This window comes from Pseudopodoces humilis, chromosome 4 (genome assembly GCF_049639895.1).
Source record: "Pseudopodoces humilis isolate 2021_Gansu_Grassland_sample_001 chromosome 4, ASM4963989v1, whole genome shotgun sequence".
In the NCBI taxonomy this organism is placed as follows: domain Eukaryota; kingdom Metazoa; phylum Chordata; class Aves; order Passeriformes; family Paridae; genus Pseudopodoces; species Pseudopodoces humilis.
Genome location: NC_142203.1, coordinates 76,605,817 through 76,625,976, shown reverse-complemented (window position 1 = coordinate 76,625,976; position 20,160 = coordinate 76,605,817). Strand labels below are relative to the sequence as shown.

At 44.8% G+C, this 20,160-nt stretch overlaps 1 protein-coding gene across 1 annotated transcript; it reads left to right on the top strand.

Annotated features, from left to right (window-relative positions):
• The first annotated feature begins 409 nt into the window (after window positions 1–409).
• On the top strand, window positions 410–17,835 carry ACAA2 (acetyl-CoA acyltransferase 2). The gene is made up of 10 exons (XM_005528066.3): window positions 410–468; window positions 4,357–4,523; window positions 5,964–6,092; window positions 7,835–7,951; window positions 9,311–9,458; window positions 11,748–11,923; window positions 12,852–12,981; window positions 15,186–15,256; window positions 15,806–15,960; window positions 17,200–17,835. The coding sequence occupies exons 1-10, from the start codon at window positions 453–455 to the stop codon at window positions 17,282–17,284; spliced, it is 1,194 nt and encodes a 397-aa protein (XP_005528123.1). The 5' UTR covers window positions 410–452; the 3' UTR covers window positions 17,285–17,835.
• Window positions 17,836–20,160: the final 2,325 nt, after the last annotated feature.

The following is a 20,160-nucleotide window of genomic DNA, read 5'->3' as shown; positions in this document are numbered from 1 at the left end:
ACTCAGAGCTCTGGCTGGGGACAAGGTGGGGACTGGGTGACTGGACTCCGTGGTCGTCAGGAACCTCAGGGAGGTTCTTTCCAACGTGGAAACGATTCCACGATTATCTGCAATTAACTGTAACACGCTGTAATTACCTGTGAGGCGGGCGGCGGGGGCAGCCTCTGCCCTCAGGCATCACCGCCCGCCGCCGCTTCCCCTGCCGCCGATTCGCCAAAACCGCAAGGGAAAAAATAGAACCAAGCAGAAGCAAAATTTAAAAACAAATAAACACACACGCACACACACACGGACACACACACACATACACATACATTTAAAATAAATGAAACAAAAAGCTGAAATTACGCATAGAAAGTAATTTAAGGAAATTGCCTGCCGGCCGCCGCCTCCGCCCCGGCGTGGCGAATGTGCGGGGGGGGCGCGGCACTCGGCCGGGGCGCGGTGTGGTCATGGCGCTGCTGAGGGGTGAGGCTCCCGTCCCGCCGCGGATCCCCGGCTCCCTGAGGGGCTCCGGGGCGACCCTGAGGGCGGGCGGTCACGGCTTGGACGCTGTAGGGGCCCCTAACGCGGGGCAGCTCAGGAATTACAAAGTAGAGCCCCCCTAGAGCCGTTCCCGTGCCTCCCGGGAATTTCCCTCCCCGCTGTCCCGTCCCTGCCTGCAGGGTCAGACAGCTGGAAGTAATTAGGAACTTCCAAAAAACCGCGGGCTGCTTAGGGTCGGAGGATGGGAATGAGGTGCAGAGGGTGGGAATGATTGTCATAGAGTGGGGATGGCGCTGAGAGGATGGGAGTGGGGTTCAGAGGGTGGGAATGTGGTCAGGGGGTGGAAATGGGGTTTAGAGGGTGGGAATGTGGTCAGGGGGTGGAAATGGGGTTTAGAGGGTGGGAATGTGGTCAGGGGGTGGAAATGGGGTTTAGAGGGTGGGAATGGGGACCACAGGATGGGGAGGGGGTGCAGGAGGTGAGGAGGGGGTCAGAGAGTGTCAGTCACAGCCTCTGTTCTCAGCTCTGCTTTATGCAGTAATTGAGTGTTTGGCTCCCTGCAGTGCTCGAGTCACTTGTGCTGCAAACAAACACATAGCAAGGGGTGTGTGTCTGTCGTGTAACTGGGAATTGTGAGGGAGAATTCCTCCCTGGAAAGGGCTGTCCCGCCCTGTCAGAGCTGCCCAGGGCAGTGGTGGAGTCCCCATCCCTGGAGGGATTTAGAAGCTGTGTGGATGTGGCACTTGGGGACTCGGGTCAGTGGTGGCCTGGGAAGTGCTGGGAAATGGTTGGACTCCATAATCTTCAGAGTCTTTTACAACCCACATGATTCTTTAATTGTCTGATTGTCTGCTTACATGCAGTGACTGTAAGTGACACCTGAAATGTCAGTGGCTGGGAGTTTGTCACATCCAGGCTCTGCCTGTGTTAGCACTGATTGTGCGGGATAAACTCCTTCCGTCCTGGAGCTCCTAAGAGTGTTTGGTGCAAAGAACTAATTTATGCTCTACATTGTTTAAATTCTGTGACTCTTAAAAATGAAGTAAATACACCTTTTAAGACCTGCTCTTGTATGAAAACAAAATTGAAATTTATTGCAATAGGGCTTTTTATCTGTTTGACAGCACTTTGCTACTTGACAGACTGTACCTAAATAATAACATACGTGTCAGTCATGGTGTGAGATTGCAATGCTAAAGCTTGTGTAGTTAACACTGTACGAATTCTGATGGTTTTGCTGAGCTGGATAGGACAGAAGGCACCTTGCCAATAATTGTTTGGTTTTAATTTTCTGTGTCTGCTGCAGGATTTTCTCTCATCTCAATCCACAGCACTTTCATGTACACCATTCTTGCTTCTTAACTTCCTTCTTTTTATCTTACTGATTGTTTTCTAGGCTTTCAAAATAGCATCTGGTAAAGTATTATTTTCCTCCCAAGTGCATTTGAGATATGTTGGAGATTAAATAGTGTTTCAGTTCCCTGTTTGGCAGCAAGTGGTTAACAAAACCAGTTTAAAAGATGCCTCAAATAGTGTTTGGCAAGGATTCAGAGTGATCTTGGCTTTCTTGTTTTCAGATCTCTGTGCATTTGGTACTATTCTGCTCTCATCCAATGTTTATTGCCTTGGGAAATTGCAGAGACTCTAGAACCTTTCTGTGATAATGTAGGGCAGAACTAATTAATGGAGATTTGGGAAGAGTTGTCAAAGGACAGAAAGTCTTTTTTCACTCAGGACTTCAGCCACTCCTTGTTGCCTCTCCTGAAATTCTGTGGAGGGGGTAGCATTTGTAGGTACCTCTCCAGTCAAGCAAAATTTGACAGGCTCTGGAGTTACGTACCCTAAGGGAGTGTCTAATTCAGGCTAATTCAGCATAACACAGACATTGCTGATGCTTCTTCTTCTTCTTCTTTTATTGGTTCAGTCCAGCCTTCCCTCCGAGTCTTGAGTTACTGTTTTATTGAGCAGCCAGAAGGTGAACTCAGGCACAGAACTGATCCAAGTGAAAATGAGGCCCTCATTTTCTGCTGAGTCTGGGTTAGTGTTCAGCCACCTCTGTTGTGTGACCTGCCCGGGTTTATTGGCCCCACGGTGCTGTCGGGAAGTGGGCAGCAGTGAGCAGCCTCCGTGAAAGAGAGAGAAGTGGTGTTGATGTGAAAGGAATGTTTAAGGGCAAAGTTCCATCCTCGGCCCTGGACTGCTCATGAGGCAATGCCACGGTGGATGTGACTGAGCAAATAATGTAGATAACTGGCAAGCTGGCCAGAGGGGAGGAGAAGTTCTTTTAGCCTGGTCAGGTCCCCAGGCTGGTCTGCAGCAAAGCTTTGTAATCAGTTAGGGTTGGCACAATTTGGGGGAGGCAGGGAATCAGTGGACAGGAGGAGTGGTGAAGAATCTGAGTATCAAGGCCTGTTTTGCTGCAGGAAAGATGTGCCGAGGAGGGAAGATTTAGATTGGGTATTGGGAAGAAGTTCTTTGCCATGAGGTGAGTCAGTGGCACAGGTTTCCCAGAGAAGCTGTGGCTGCCCCTGGATCCCTGGAAGTGTCCCAGGCCAGGCTGGATGGGGCATGAAGCAGCCTGGGACAGTGGAAGATGTCCCTGCCCATGGCAGGGGGTGGGATTGAAGTGCATTCCAACCCAAACCATTCTGTGGTATGAGTTTGGGCATCCGCCCTTCACATTTTATATCTGTCTGTACACTGTGTTCAAGTCCATGTCAGTGGGGAGCCTTGACCTTGACCAGTTTGGCTAGCAGTCATGCAGCCTGGGGTGCAAATACTTCTGAGATGGATGAGCACCCTCTGTCTGACAAAACAGCCAAGTAATACAGATCAGATGACCTGAGATCAGTGCTCGTGAGCAGCTTAATGAGCAGATATTTTCATTTGTCTGCATTCTTACATCTGTATATGTCCCTGCAGTGTTACCTAAAATAGCTGGGTGTTTGATGGGAGCTGTGGAAATGGGGCTTGTGAGTGATATTGTTCAACTGGGGGAAAGTTCACAGCCTGCTTCCTACTTGTTTTTCTGCACGTGGGAGCAGACAGCCAGTGTGACAGGCAGCCAGGAGATGTTTGCTTTTGTTCAGAGATGGCTTCTCCCAAGAATTTGTATCGACTGCTCCTGGCCTGTGCATTTCTGCACATGTACTTGCACATGTTCTTCTGCCTAGTAAAAACTGGATTTTCTTCTCAGGAACCAGAAGATTCATGCTAAAGCAGTTTAGGTGGCATATATATTTTTGGTAGGAGAATTAGTTTTTTGATTAGGGAATGTTTTTCCTCTTAAGCTAAAGTACTCAAAATTGAAATGCATATAAAAAGTGAGGGGCGTGGGGTGGGTTGTGCTTTATTGTTTGGTTTGGTTTTTTTTTTGGAAAATGTTTCCTCATATAAACCAAAAATCTGCTGATTTTTCTAGGATGAGGGAATGGCCTCTGCTAAAGGCACTGTTCCTCATCTGATTTTTTTCACAGGTGTCTGCTACAGGATGTCCTAGATGTTACTGGCATGCTCTTAGTGCACTAGCACTAATGTTTGATATACGTGGCAGCCTACTCCAACTCCACATTTGTATCCAACCTTACTTTGTTGTCAAACCTCACTGTGTAAAGGGGGTATTTCCAGAATTTTCCCAGCTTTTCTTCCTGACCGTTAATTTTCCATGCCTTCCCTCTGTCTAAAGCGCCCTTACATTGTTTGCCCCGAGCTTCCTGCGTTCATGTTGCCTGTACTTACAAATTTTGACGTGAATTTGGGGTGTCACCCACTGGAGGTTGGGCTTGGTGTGTGCGAGTTGCTGTGCCTGTGGATGATTTCTGCCCCTGCTGTGGGTGCGTTAACCGTGGGTGATTTCTGCCCCTGCTGCAGGTGTGTTCATCGTTGCTGCCAAGCGCACTCCCTTTGGGGCTTACGGGGGATCGCTGAAGGATTTCTCGGCCACCGACCTGACGGAACATGCCGCTCGCGCCGCGCTGGCCGCGGGCAAGGTCCCTCCCGAGATCATCGACAGCGTCGTCGTGGGCAATGTCATGCAGGTTGGGAGCCTGGAAAATCTGCTGCTGGGGGCTATTTTGGGCACCTTCCGTGTGGCCCTATAGATAGCTGCCTCTGGCTGGCAGCCACAGGGGTGGAAGCGAAAGGGGTCAGTAGCAGTTTGCAGTCTAGTGTTTCCTGCTTGTGTTTGAGGGATGTATCCTATGTGATTTGTGGTACTGGTGGGAACAAGGGTTAGCTTGCTTTTTTTAGTGCCAGAGGTGATTCAAACAAGGATGAGCTGCCCTCCTAAAAGTATATATCCGTTAACTGGTTAGTTGCTAATCCCAGTTACATTTCCCCTGTTTCAGTGGCTTGAGTTGTGTTACTCAGTGATCAGTGGTTTTTCACTGAGTTGCATAAATCCCCTTCTGTGTCAGGCCTGTAACTGATTTGAGTCCATTTCTCTTGTGTTTTCTATAGAATTTTTTTGAATGAATGTGAGTTTCCTTTGAGCTGGAAGGATACATTCCTTGAATGGCAGAGACATTTGGACAGTTGTGTCTTTTCCAAAGAGCTTGTGAGGAGGATGCTGTTGTAAGCATTGCAAAACTGCAGTTACCCACACATACAAATGAGGATATTTGTTTTAGGAAGATAGCAAAGAACATTTCTAGCTCTTTTTTTTTCCTTTGTATTCTGATTTCACCATTACTATTAAGGGTGGGGACTTCTGTTTTGCACTGCGTGTTTCAAGGATGCAGAAGCAGCAAGTAACTGAGAACTTGGAAAATAACCAAAGAAACAGCAATATTCCTTCTTTGGATTTGCAGCCAAAAGAATAGCTTTAAATTATTCTATCTTCTACAACTACCATCTCAGGTTCCTTTATTCTGCTTTTCAATTTTGTAAGAGCTGTTTGTGGCCTAGGAAGGAATTACTGTACTTAAATCTCTTGCAGTGCTTTCACATGAAAAATAGCAATCTCCTGATAAAGTTTCTTTTGATTTTGGAAATACATGTCTTTTCCTTTGCATCATACTTCCCCATCCCAGTAGATTATTTTTTAAAAATTCTAGTTTATTGATTTTTTTTATTAAGTTTAATTAAGTTTGATTAAGTTGAATTAGCTATGACTATTTCAAACTCCCCTTCTTCAGCAGAAGTGCCTTGATTAATTTTTTTTTTTTTTTCCTGAACTTGAATTAGTATTGTAGCACTGTGGACAGAACTTTGTCTTTATAACACATTTTAGCTTAGGACATGTCTGAGCAGGATCTGCCCTTATGTCAGCCTGCTGTGTGGGTGATGTTTTGAAAGTAAGGGATAAGGGAAAACGTAAAGTTGCTGACGTAAATCACACTTTCTCTAAAATATGTATTAAGACAGTGACACTTTCAGATCCTGTAGGATGGGATGCAACTACACCATTCTGACTGCCCATCAAGACTTTTTTTACTTTCCAAATCAGTGAGAAAACCTCTTGCCTGTTCTGCCTGCAGAGCTCCTCAGATGCGATCTACATTGCAAGACACGTTGGTTTGCGTGTGGGAGTCCCCATGTCCGTCCCAGCCCTCACCGTCAACAGGCTCTGTGGCTCTGGCTTCCAGTCCATTGCCAATGGCTGCCAGGTACAAAGCTGCCTTTCTGTGGCAATTGTAACTTTTGGCAGGCTGTTAACATGTGTAAACATGCCCTTTGTGTTTGGGATGAGTATTGATGTGCGTTTTTGGTAGAGATTTCTGTTGTCCAGCACAGTTTTTTGTGGGAGTTCAGCTACCACAATGCCAGATTGTGTGGTTGGTTTTTAAATTCAAGTATTGTAGATCTTTATTTATCTAATATTGTTGATCTTTAGTTTAATATGAGGAATGCAACAAGTATTAGTTGGTGAAATGGAGCTCATCTGTGCAATAGTTGCATCCCACAATCCTGTTTGTATGGACTGGAATTACTGGACTCCAGGAGTCTTTCACCTCTTGATCATTGTTTATAATCTCACCTGGCTAGCTGTGTAAGTATCAACCTGTGTTTAAGTATGCTTTTTTTCAAAGACCTAAACCTCTCATGGGTTAAGCAGTTTATAGTGTCATATCTTTTGAAATAGAAGAGAGTCAGCTTCTCTTTGAGTCAGAGCACAGGGATTTTTATTTCATTTGCTCATACATTGCTTTTATGAATACTTGAACAAGCAAATTGCTGGTTTTGTAGAAAACAAAAAAAATTTTTTTTTTGTTTTCTGAAGAATTATTTTAGATCTGATCCTCTAGAAGAAAAAAAAAGTGAAAAATGTAGAGTTAAGGTTACGTGTTTGCAATAATACACATCCTACTATTTTTCCTAGTGCTTTTTCCAAAGGCCACACACATGTTTGTCCACATTGAAAAAATCTGCTGCAGAATGTGACCACTTTTGTTGAAAGTATGGTGGTGAGGTCCTTTTCAAAGATGGCATTTCATCAATGCAGCCAGCGCTGCTTAGATGCTCACAAAGTTTTTAGTAACTCTAGGAAGCATCTCAGCACCTATTGCTACACTCAGGTTATTAGCTAGAAATCTCAAATGTGTATCAAGATCACAGAATCATGGAACTGTCTGGGTTGGAAGGCACATCAAAGGTCACACAGTTTCACCCCCCTGCCATGGCAGGGACACCTTCCAGTGTGCCAGGCTGCTCCAAGCCCTGTCCAGCCTGGCCTTGGACACTGCAGGGATCCAGGGGCAGCCCCAGCTGCTCTGGGGTAATTTAATTTTCTTTCATTCTGGTTAATAAATAACCTCAAAGCCCAACTCAGTGATGCATTTTAAGGAACCACTATTTTGAATGCTTTGATGGTACATTTAAGAATTGGGGCTTTTAGGTGTTGTGTACTTTGCCATTGATGAATTAATGTGGTTTGGGGACTTATTTTGGCAGCTGCCTTGCTATTGTCTTCTAATATTATGTTCCATTTTTTTTTCAAATCATAAGGTCTTACTTCAGTCTTTGAAGTGTAATTTGTGTTCCTTTTGAGAAGAGTGGGAGGCCAAAACCACCGGTGCAACCATTTGTGAACTGAACCACACAAGCATGCCAATGCCTAATGTCTTTGTTCCTCTGCTCTGTCATGTGTGCACACCCATATTCTCTTCTTCCCTCATGGATACAATCTTTCTTCGCTGAAAGGAAGAAAAAGGGACATGCCATGAAGGAGACAGACCCCAACCTTAACAGAAGGGTAAACCCTTCATGAATATACACACATGACTAAGTTTGAATTAATTCTAAGTTTGTTGCTTTGTAGGCGACAACCTCTTCTTTTAAAACAGTTGTTATTTTCTTCCTCAAACAGCAAGCTAAATCCTAGATCTGTTTTGTTTTACTGTGTTAACAGGAAATTTGCCTGAATGAATCAGAAGTAGTTCTGTGTGGGGGAGCTGAAAGCATGAGCCAGGCTCCTTACGCGGTTCGAAAGGTTCGGTTCGGAACCAGATTAGGAGCAGAGCTCAAGGTACTTTTTTAGTTTTCTGAGCAAAGCATTTAGTATCTGGATTGCAGGCACTAAATCCTTGCAAGTGAAATTATTGGAGATTAGATCCAGACTTTGTGGTTTAAAGCATTTCAGCTTTAAAGCAAGTATTCAAATAGTATGAAAACAGTAGGTTCGGGCCATTTTGTGAAGTGTGCCAGTTTTCCAGACTTTTCAAAACCATTTTTGAGTTCCTCCTCCATGTTAAACATACCAATAAAGTCTTATGCACAAAATTTAGTTCACTGTGTAAGTACTAGGTACAAAATGTCTATGAAGTAGAGGCACACACAGTTTAGGCAATGCTAGTAATGCTGACAGTAGGTAGATGGGCTGGTAAAGAACATGTATACCTCCAAGCTGAGAGCATCTCTCAATTTCAAAGTCAAATCTTAAGTTAAATCCATTGTCAAGTAAGTCATCTTTACATTTTCTTCTGAAGATAAGTCCTAAGTGAATATTGTGGGAAATGTGCAGCAGGATAAATTGGTGACACACCCCTACTTACTCAGTGGGTCATAGCTGACATCAAAATGCAAAATTAGGATATTTCAGTGTTTCAGCCCTTTGGGGTTTTCTCCCACGCTGTATTTCCATTGTGAAGATGGTGAATATGATGTGTTCTTGGTTCTGTGCTTGTGTGGCACAGGTCCTACAGACAGCACCCTCACAAAGTTGCTGATACACCTAGTGCATCTGGGTTCTTATCATAGGGATAACTGAATTAGACAGTGACAGGTGAATGAATGGTTTATCTCACAGAACTTTACTGCTGGCAGAGATAACAAAACCCATCTGGTTTTGCCATTACTGACTCTTGCCTTTATCAGGTTGAGTGAAGGTAGACTTGCGTATTTTCTCCCCTGAGATGTTATACCCACAGAAACCTTTGACTCTAGTAAGGGGATTTTACCTGACAGTAGAGAAGGAGCTAAAGAATCAGTAGGCTGCTGTGCCTTCACACAGTGCCTCCCATTTCCTTCTTGGCTACCAGACAGGTGTGTTTGCTCACAGGGCTCAAATAAATAATTCATACAGAAGTGAAATATGCTGAAATACTAAAAATCTTTTTTAAAGCTTTCCCCAAGCCTCTTGAGGTCACGTGTGAGTGGAAAGAATTGCACTAGAGTGCAATGGAGATTAACTAGAATACCACAGAGGAACTTGCACACGGTTTTTCAGTGTGTTCATTCTAATAAATCAATAAATTATCTGTAGGCAATCTGAATTAATTTTTACAAAGAGCCATTAGTTTCCAACTGCTGAGCAGTTAGAAGCTGTCAGTAAATAAGTACAGTGTTGCTGTGCTTTCTAATTTTCTTCTTCTGATGTTCCATGCAGCTGGAGGACACACTGTGGGAAGCCCTAACAGATACACATGTTAAAATACCTATGGCAGTGACAGCTGAAAACCTGGCTGCAAAATACAGCATCTCTCGAGAGGACTGTGACCGGTACGCGCTCAAAACACAGCAGAGGTGCAAAGCTGGTGAGTAAATCAAGGAGAAGAAGTGTTCATGCGACACCAGTTTCAAGTCTAGTCAGTTTTTAGCACTGATTCAAAATGTTCTCAGGATTTCTCTGGCTCTTGGTGTAATTTATCCTTCTGTTTACCTTCTGTAATTTGAGATTTTGTTGGCCCCGTGGAACCAGTAGTGCAGTCTTAGGGGGGTTGACTCTGAAAGTATACTGAGACAGGTGTTGCACCCCTCAGAAGGTTTAGTTGGAGCTCCTTTCCACTTCCTGTGCCTTCCTCATGGACATCCTCATGTCCTCATCGACATTCCATAGCTGTTGAGGCAGCAAACACCATTGGCCAGTCATGGGTCAGCTCATGCCTGAGCAGGATTCATGTTGGTGAATGGCATTTGTTGATGCCCCTCTGGTGGGATGCAGCATTGTCCCAGGCATGGCTGACTGCACTCCTTTCTTCCCTCTGCACGGCAGAACAATCTTCCACATCATTCTTGTGTGCCAGCATGTGCTGTAATTCATCTAAATCCTTCTGCTTTCTTTTGCAAAGTGAATGTTGTTCTTGAATGCTTGAACAGTCAGAGCACATGGAATCTGAAGAGGGGAAACTTGTTTAGGAGCTGTGTTTTAAATTTCTCTGCGTGGTTTACATGCCCAAAACCATAATTCAGAGGCATTTAGCTCTGGGGCTTCCAATCTAAGGAAGGACGTGGAGCTGCTGGAGCCAGCCCAGAGGAGGCCACGCAGCTGCTGCCAGGGCTGGAGCCCCTCTGCTCTGGAGCCAGCCTGGGAGAGCTGGGGCTGCTCCCCTGCACAAGAGAAGGCTCCAGGGAGAGCTGAGAGCCCCTGGCAGGGCCTAAAGGGGCTCCAGGAGAGCTGCCCAGGGACTGGGGACAAGGCCTGCAGGGACAGCACACAGGCAATGGCTTCCCAGTGCCAGAGGGCAGGCCCAGCTGGGATATTGGGAAGGAATTGCTGGCTGGGAGGGTGGGCAGGCCCTGGCACAGGGTGCCCAGAGCAGCTGGGGCTGCCCCTGGATCCCTGCAGTGTCCAAGGCCAGGCTGGACAGGGCTTGGAGCAGCCTGGCACACTGGAAGGTGTCCCTGCCATGGCAGGAGGTTGGAACAAGATGGACTGTAATGTCCCTTCCAACCCAAACCAACCCAGGTTTCTGGTATTCAGTTACTGTGAAGTTCAGGCCAAAAACCAGTAGGATGTGCAGTGGCCTCCTGGGAGTTAACGTACATTGCAGGCCAAAGGTGAACATACGAAAGAAAGATCTAAGCATGGTTTTGGATTGTAATGATGATGCATTTTAACAGCTGCACTCTTGAAGGAAGTTTGTATTTTTTTTCCAGTGGATGTAGAAGTGCTTTTTGTAACTTTCCTTCATCGTTTATTACCTTTCCTGCTTTTTCCTCTTGTTGCCTAACTCCTGCAGTTCCTGGATCCTTTGCTAGAATCTGTGCTTCTTGTTTTCTGGGATTTTACCTTGCTGTTTTTATTTCTGCCTGTAGAACTGGATCATCTTATCCCACAGTAAAAAGAGAACTCTTTGTGTAATCAGGAAAGAAAAAGATTTTGAGGAATTTATTGAGAAGCCCAGAGGTAGCTAAACAACATCAGATCTGACAATTTTGATGTCTTAGTTTTGAATCTTTGTCTCATGTTATATTAGGCAATATGGCCAGATGCTTTTTTGGGCATCTTGGATACCTGCAATGACTTGAATTGTTTTAGCTTGTTTAAGTGGGCAGATCCCATTCTGAGATCCTGGCTTGGCCGTGAGAGCCTTTGGAGGTGCACCTTGAAGGGGATTTTCATTGATATACAGTATTTTATCGACAGAAACAATGTGGCTCATGAGGTTTTTTTGCCCTTTCCTCTCTGAGTGAGATTTACATCTTGGCCGTCTGAGAAATGACAGAGCTGTAAAATAAAGCAGCAGTAAAGGGGAATATGTATTAAAAATAAACCTATCGGTTTACGCAAAAAAACCAAACCAAAAAGAATTCAGCTGTTGAAACCTGAAAAAAAGTTTCAATATTTGAGACTTTATTTGGAGAAGTTTGAAAGTGTACTTGTGTAGTTTTTTGCCCAGTTTCTTAAAATAACAAAAACCACAAAAACACCTCAACAATAAAATACAAACCAATTTATTTAAGCAAAATAAAGCATAAGTATTTCTGTCCCTCAACTTTCGGTTCGAATGGAGCAGAAGCTGCATGCATGTGAAAATAAGTACATAAAAAAATCACCTTGATGTTTTTATCAAGTCCTTTTATTTTCCTTTTTGTAATTGCAGCTAATGATGCTGGCTACTTTAAGGCTGAGATGGCACCAATTGAAGTGAAGACCAAAAAGGGTAAAGAAAGCATGCAAAAGGATGAGCACCCCAAGCCCCAGACCACTATGGAACAGCTGACAAAACTCCCGTGTGTCTTTAAAAAGGATGGAACAGTCACGGCTGGGAATGCTTCAGTGAGTACATCAGACCCTTGGGTTGGGCAGGTGTGCCCCCTGTGGCTCTCCAAATTTATTTCCACTGTTTTTATCTCTCACCGAGTTGGCTGTCAGTGGTGTCTCCTGACGAGAACGACTTCTCACTCTGCAGCTAAGTGCCCGGCTGACTCTTCCAGCCCTGAGCTGCCACGGGATCCTTCAGTCAGCTCCTAAGTCCTAAAATTTGGTTCTGTGGATTGCCACTGATCTTGCAGTGAGGCACTGGCATTCCTTCATCAACCTTGAGTTGTGCAGTTGGTGGCTGCAGTGGCAGTGGTAGCCACTCTGCTTTCTTTTGGGGACAGTGGTTACTGAGCTCGTTTGCTTTAAACCTGCATTTTGTTAGTGAGCATACTGCTGCTGCTCATCTTTGTACCACAGCTACTGTCCTCTCTTCCCCCAAACCACATTTTGCTCTTACCCAGAATATACTTGGTGCTTAGCAGCAGGTTGTTATGGACTGTTCCTCTCACAGTCATTATTTTAATTAATTGATTGAAGTTCCTTGGGCCAGATGGAGTGCTGTGATCATACACTCTGAATTCATGCCTAAAATAGCTCATAGCCACAGTAAGTGTGGGTGTCTGTAAAGTATCTTTTATAATTAATAGCACATACATTATCCATTATTAATTGTGTTCTTTCAAGTCAGCAGAATCATATTTCCAGTGAAAGGAAGACTTATTTTTCTTTTCTAACACATTGGAATTCATTAAACACTTATCTATATTTAACTTTCTCTCCCCATGCTCAGAATAGTGAAAGATTGTTGTTTTGGATAAACATTGTTGAATGTTAATTATAGTACCTTAGACTTAAGCCCCTTTTGGGGGTTTAGTTTAAAGACTGTGAGGATTTTTTTTTTGTTTCTATTTTCTCACTAAAATTGCTTCTCTCTTACTTCAAGGGTGTGTGTGATGGAGCTGGTGCAGTCATCCTTGCCAGTGAATCAGCACTTAAAAAGCACAGTCTCACTCCTCTGGCAAGAGTAGTAGCTTATCACTCAGCTGGCTGTGACCCTTCCATCATGGGCATTGGTGAGTTACAATAAAGCTCATCATTTTAGAGCATCAAGCGGCATTAAAATGTTCTTGTCATGGGCATTCTGAAGGAAAGGAAATGATGCTTCACTGTGCTCAGGCTGGTGGCTCTGAAGGTGTTTGTGTGTCCTGCTGTCCATCCCACTGTGTCAATCTATCCCTGTTGTGCAGAGGGACAGATTTGCTCCTCAGTTTGGCTGGGAGGGTGTGTGCAGTGTCTGACCCACAGTAGTAACACAAGCATAGTCCCCCAGGCTCTTCTTTCTTCTTCTTTTTTACTGTCTCTTTTAGTCAAGAAAACAAACACTCAAACACATTTTAAAAACAATTTTCTCCTAAAATTCACTTTAGTTTCCTGTAAGCGCTAACTCCCATGATAAAATGTGTAACTATGAGTTGCCTGCCTCTTCTCTTGCTGATGGAGTAGTGGCTATTATGAAAGAAGCCTTTCAGCAGTTACTCAGTGGCTCAAGCTGCTTGGGTCCCAGGATGTGCATCTGTTCAGGTATTACTTGGCAAACCAAACCCTTTCTCAGTTGCTTTAGTCCCATGTTTTATTTTTCCTCATCAAGTATCTCTTAGTGCAAACAGTCCCTCAGAGCCAATCCAGACACCACAGGATTTTTTAGTTTGCAGACAGCATTGTATCCCAGCATTTCTTTTCCTCTCTGTCGTTGTGTTCAGAGGAGCTGTTGTTGGCTGGTTCTGTGTGTCAGTAGAAATGCAAATGAGGCATTGTCAGGTTTGTTTTCCTGGTCAGACTGTCTGACTGACACAGCCTCCAAAGCAAATGTGGAGGGAAGGCTTTTTCTGCTGGATTTTGTGCTGGCATTGTGCTTCCTAAATCAGCTCATTCTCTCTAGGCCAGGCAGCTCTTCTAGCTTGTTTAAAAACTTCATAAATCATATGGAGGTTCAGTTAATATCCCAACTCCTTCACACCACAGCCTGTCCCCAGGAGCTCAAAGAGACCAGATGAGATTCATTGACATGGCAGCAGCAGATCTGACAAACAGGAGCTCAGTCTGAGCCACTGTCCTTTCACATACTGATAGCAAGTCCTGTCTCACAGTGTTCAGTGAGAGAATTCATTATTTTTAAAAAGACAGAGAGGGGAAAAAGTTTACTTGGCTGTCATTAGGGGTCTTTGCATTGTCCACATGAGGCCCTCCCATTACTCTCATGCGTAGCAGGCATACTAAAATCCTTCCCTAATGAGATGCACATGGAGTCCAGTGTTAAAGCTGCCTGGAGCTCCCTGATACTCCACTGAGCTCTGAACTGGGCCCTTTCTTCTTCTAATTTTTCTGTCTCTTGTAATTTACTTATTTTTGTGTTTTTGTTGTTTGGGCTAGGTGTTTTCAAAACCATTTTTTGGTGGTGTGATAGTGTTTAGGGTTGTTGGTGTTTTAGAATTGAACAATCAGCCACCACTGAACATCTCAGTATGTTTCTCCTAAAAGCACATGCCTACTTAACCCTTCCAAATTCTCTTTTGAGTAAGTGTTTCCTTAGGTAGCTGTGTTTGGGATTAATTTCCTTTACTAGATTATATTAGGTTATAGAAGGCAGCTTTCTTCCAGAGGACAGTATTGTTGCCAAACTCTTAATAGTCTGAAAACCAAAATCTTACATTCTTCAGCTGGCCAAGACCTGAGTCTGAGGGAGCATTTAATTGTTTGGGATAAACTAATTAAATGCTTGGCTCTTTGCTAGAAGATTTCCAGGTATATTAAAAACACCAAAACAACAATTCCTATAACTAAGCACATAACCAGCAAACTCTAGAGCAGCCTGTATTTTCTATTTTTTGTTTACCTGGAAGGCTGCAAGTTGTGAGGAAAGAGTAAATGGATCCAAGAATACTGGGAAGGAGAATGCCTCAAAACCATTGTGAAGTTGTTTTATTTGCCTGGGGACTGTCGCTTCTCTTGACCTGAGAGCTCTGTGTGCAGCAGTAGTGACGCTCTTAGCTTTCCCTGGCTGTATGTGACAAGGAGACCAGGTAGTTTTGAGATTTAGGAATTCTCCTGCCACCTAATACAGTAGGTGAGCGACATATCCAGAATTCATTGGCTGCACAGAGGCTCATGGGAGGTGTTCTCATGAGGTTTTATGAATTTATCCTATGTAAAACAAGTTTCTAATACTCAATGTAATAATTTTTTTATATTTAACTAACCGCATACAATTTCCAAACAGGCCCTGTACCTGCAATTACAGAGGTTTTGAAGAAGGCAGGACTGACCCTGAAGGATATGGATTTGGTAGAGGTGAGATGTTTTTACAGGAGCAGTGATTTTACCCCTGGTCACTTTAGCAGAAAGATTCCACTCATGCCCTGTAGGTGTTCTTGCCTGTCAGGAGCCTGCCTGACCTCTGCCCATCCAGTTTCTACTGCACAGTCACTACAAAAATCCCAGGCACGTGGGAAACTGGAAATGCTGTGATCGCATTCCACGGAACAAAAATATCCCCATGTGACATGATGTTTTACTCCGTTGGCTGGACTGCTCATAGTTTTATTTAGTCATACATGTGAACAGGGTCTTTTTCTGTCAGAGCAGCAGGCTCTTTGTGGACCCACTCCTTCAGAACAAATTGTAACTTTTTTTTATAAAACACACTTTGTCCTTGCTTAGTATTTGAATTTAGTTGGGTTGGATTGACAGATGTGTGTTGTCTGAGCATGCTGTTACAAACACAGCGTTTAATGTTTTCCTCAAAAGGACCTGGAGGACCAGTTCACCTCATTTGATCTTGTTTGCACACATACTGCTGAAAGCTGATGTGAAAGTTCTGTCCTTTCTTTGGTGCTTTAGGTAAATGAGGCATTTGCTCCTCAGTACCTGGCTGTGGAAAAAGTGTTGGGCCTTGACCCTGAGAAAACCAACGTCAACGGAGGTGCCATCGCCATCGGCCACCCCCTGGGGGCCTCGGGGTCACGGATCACAGCTCACCTGGTGCATGAATTAAGGTATGCACGCAGACAGGAGCTGCTCAGGGTGGGTGCAGTGCTGGTGGATTTATGCCTGCAGACATTTTGAGCACAGATACTCTCTGACTAAACTCTTCCAGTCAGCCAGCTTAAAACTCTCCTCGCTGGAACGTGCTGCTTTCTGTGTGAATTTGCCACCTCTGTGCTGCAGCGCAGGTCCTGCCCTCGCCTCACATGCTGTTGTCATGACAGCATTTGTTAGTCCACCTAAATCTGATCTGAGCCCACAGGAGTCTGTGGGAAGGTTTTCCTTTTTTTAAGTGGCCTTTGAGCATTTCTCTCAAAGTCTGTTACCTTCCTAACATGGTGCATTTCACAGAATCATAGAGTCCAAAATGGTTTGGGTTGGAAGGGACCTTTAAATAGGATCTCATTCCATCCCCTGCCATGGACGGGGACACCTTCCAGTGTCCCAGGCTGCTCCAAGCCCTGTCCAGCCTGGCCTTGGACACTGCAGGGATCCAGGGGCAGCCCCAGCTGCTCTGGGCACCCTGTGCCAGGGCCTGCCCACCCTCCCAGCCAGCAATTCCTTCCCAATATCCCAGCTGGGCCTGCCCTCTGGCACTGGGAAGCCATTGCCTGTGTGCTGTCCCTGCAGCCGCTTGTGCAAAATTCCTCTCCAGTCCCCTTTAGCTACTAGAAGGGGATGCTTTAAAAGACTTTGTTGTCACCTTCTCTCTCCTTTAGTATGTTTTCAGAAATTCAGGCTCTTTCGGCTTCCTTGATAAGCTTAGGACCATTTTAATTTGAATTTTCCATTTTTTCCCTCCCTCAGGGTAGAGGTCACTGTGTCTCTGTGCTTGTACTTGCAGCACTGTCTTAGTGCTCAGCTGTGAAACTTCAGATCATTTGCACCTTGCAGAAAACTGTTTTTTGGAGTCTGGCTGCAGGAAACCTAGAATTTAAAAACTACCTCAGCAGTGTTCAGGTAGTTTAAAAACCACTCTAGAGATGTTCATGTGGGGTCTAGTGGAGGAAGTTCCTGCCTGTGGCAGAGGATGGCACCAGATGGAGTCTAAAATCATTGTTCAGAAATATTTCAACATCGGTTGAGACTTCATGATATCTTACTAGGAAAATAACAAGATACACTTTCTAAAAGTCATCTCCAGTAACACCCAGTTGATTGATAGCTGGAGTTTCCTTTTATAAAATCAAGACAGGAGCTGCTGTGGTTTCCTGAGGTGACCGATCTTCCCTGTTGTTGTTTCTGAGCAGGCGCCGTGGTGGGAAGTACGCAGTTGGGTCGGCGTGCATCGGCGGTGGGCAAGGCATTGCTGTGGTCATTGAGAACACAGCCTGATGGATCCTGGGCACTGCAGCCTGGCCTGAACTGCTGATTCCCTGAGAAACCTGCCTGCTGTGACAACAGAGCATCGCTGCCTGCCTTTCCTGCAAGGTAAAGGAACAACTGAGAAGTCAGAATTCAGAACAAAAAAGATTCATTGATGTCTTTCTAACTGAAGGAAGTGGAGCATGAATATAATTGCCCACTGATGAAGTATTTTCTAAAAGCCTCTTTTCAATCAATGTATTTCTGTAGGCAAAATTATTTTCATTTCCTGAGGAAATTGCCTGTCAGACTTTCACCCAGCCTGCCTTAAAATAGCAGTCAGTGCAGCTTTTTAAGCAATTGTTGCTTAAACTTCAGCTACTGACACTGTCTAGCACATGTGCCTCTTTTATTATCAGGAAATGTGAAAATGTAATCAGAGACTTTCTGAAGTATGTATTGATTGTAGATTGATGGCTATTAACCTGTACCCTGCTGTTCTGCACGGGAAAAGAGCAGAAGCTGAAATTTTCATTGTGCCTCCCAAAAGAAAAATAAATGTAACACAAAAAGTAAAAGGACTTGGTGTTCTGTTTGTTAGTCTATTTTAAAAGTAAATCACTGTGAGAATTGTTACTTTTGGGAAATCAGTGTTAGGTTTTGGAGAGAGTGCTTTCCCTGGTTGAGGAATAACTGGTGCTTATTAGGCAGTTTCTAGAGAACTCTAGCAAATCTGCCAGCCCTCCGGGAAGGGGTGTGGCTGCATCTGGCCTGTTCTCAGATGGTAACTGCATGCATTCAGCATCTCATTCTTAAACTTCCTCTGATGGAAGAAGAACCTGTAGTTCTTGGCATTTCTTGGGTCTTTTGGTGTGGGGCTGCTCTTGGCCAGTTTGGGAGGTGCAGTTCCCAAGGAGCTGCCTGGCCTCTCAGAGGCAGTGGGGTTTGAGTTACGAACCGTTTGTCAGAACCAACACGACACCGGGGTGAAATGAAGTCTTTGTGCTCACTGGAGTCCTTCATGCTGCTGTGGGCAGCTTGCTCTGATGTGCACATCTGCATCAGGTACTCACTGGAGAGAGCCCTGTCAGAGACAGCACACACCTCTCCATAGCACTGGAACAGGAGCAGGGACTTCAGCCTTCACTCTCTCTCATCCCTGTCCACTGTCAAATATTCCTTGTCTACAACAGCTTCTTGCCACTCTGCTGGCATGAGAGGATTGTGAAAGCCAGGCAGTTACTCAAACCTGTCTGCCTAGCCTAGCAGGAAATTCAGGTCAAGGTAAATGTTGCTACAGCTGGTGGATAACAATTGAAGTATGCTGATCACCTTCCTAGGGGTTTTCATGGGTGCAGTGACTTTTAACAACTGCAGAGATATTTAGCACTGTTTATATGGATTAAAAAAAACCTCCAACCAACCCAGCTGCCATAGGGCAGCAAACCAGATGTTTATCTAATACAGTATCTGTTTTCCTCTTTCTACTCTTATTTTAGTAAATTTGGGTTACTGGGATTTCATTGCTCAAAATACATTTGCCATGTGGATTTTGCCACATCCTTTGCAGGAGGATTTTTATCTAATAACCAATAGTGCCTTCTATAATATCCAATAACTAATTCCCTCTTCCTTCTTAGAATCATAGAAGCATGGAATAATCTGGGTTGGGAGGGAGCCACCAGGATCCTCCAGTCCAGCTCCTGGCCCTGCCCAGACACCCCAACAATCCCAGCCTGGGCACCCCTGGCAGCGCTGTCCAAAGGCTCCTGCAGCTCTGGCAGCCTGGGGAATGTCACCATTCCCTGGGGAGCCTGGGCAGTGCCAGCACCCTCTGGGGGAAGAACCTTTCCCTGACAACAAGCCTAAACCTGCCCTTACAGAACTTCATGTCATTCCATCAGGTCCAGTCACTGGTCACAGAGATCATGGATGGGTGCTGTGCCTCCTCTTGCCCTCATGAAGGAATTTTATGGGCAGTTCTTGACTGTAGATGATCATTGCATTCTCATTTTCAGAGAACCAGATGAAGTTTTTTCAGGATCTCATCCCCACGTAATCACAGTTCTTTCTGAGCTCATCACTGTGTGTTTGCAGTAAATCCCCTTCATGTGCTTTATTTAGCACACAATGTTTCGTTTCCCTTTTTTATCACTCAGATTTTTGGGATTAATGTGTAATTCTTGCCATGAGAGCTACATTTGACCATCCTGAATAATGTCATTTTCTGCACAATGCATCACGATGTCCACCTTATTTTCCAGAGAACTTTTTAGGCATAAACTGCAACTCTCAGATACCTTGACAAATGTCTTATCAGCACAGATGATGTACATCCTCCTGCCAGTGACCTTTCTTTGCAGTGTGAGCCAACTGCTTATTCCCATATCATTCCATTTTTATCCTGTTCATTTCCTGCAAGAACCTCTGATGAGGGGCTTTTCCACGCTGAAGTGAAGCGGTGAAAAATCCTTTCCCATGAAGTTTACTGGGACTTCAGGTAGTGCAGCTCTAGCAGCTTCTTCCACAACACCCAGCTGAGGTCAGCCAGATCCAGAGCCATGTGTTCATGGAATCATGGGGTGGTTTGGGTTGGAAGGGACCTTGGAGACTGTCCCATTCCAACCCTTGCCATGGGCAGGGACACCCTCCACCAGATGAGGTTCCAGCCTGGCCTTGGACACTGCAGGGATCCAGGGGCAGCCCCAGCTGCTCTGGGCACCCTGTGCCAGGGCCTGCCCACCCTCCCAGCCAGCAATTCCTTCCCAATATCCCATCTAAATCTACTTTGTGCCAATTAAACTGCTGAATGGTTGAGACCAGTGACAATCCCTCTGCATTCCTCTTCTGCAGTTCCTGATTTCACTTCTAAGCCTAGAGCATGGCATTCCCAGGAGGCCAAATCC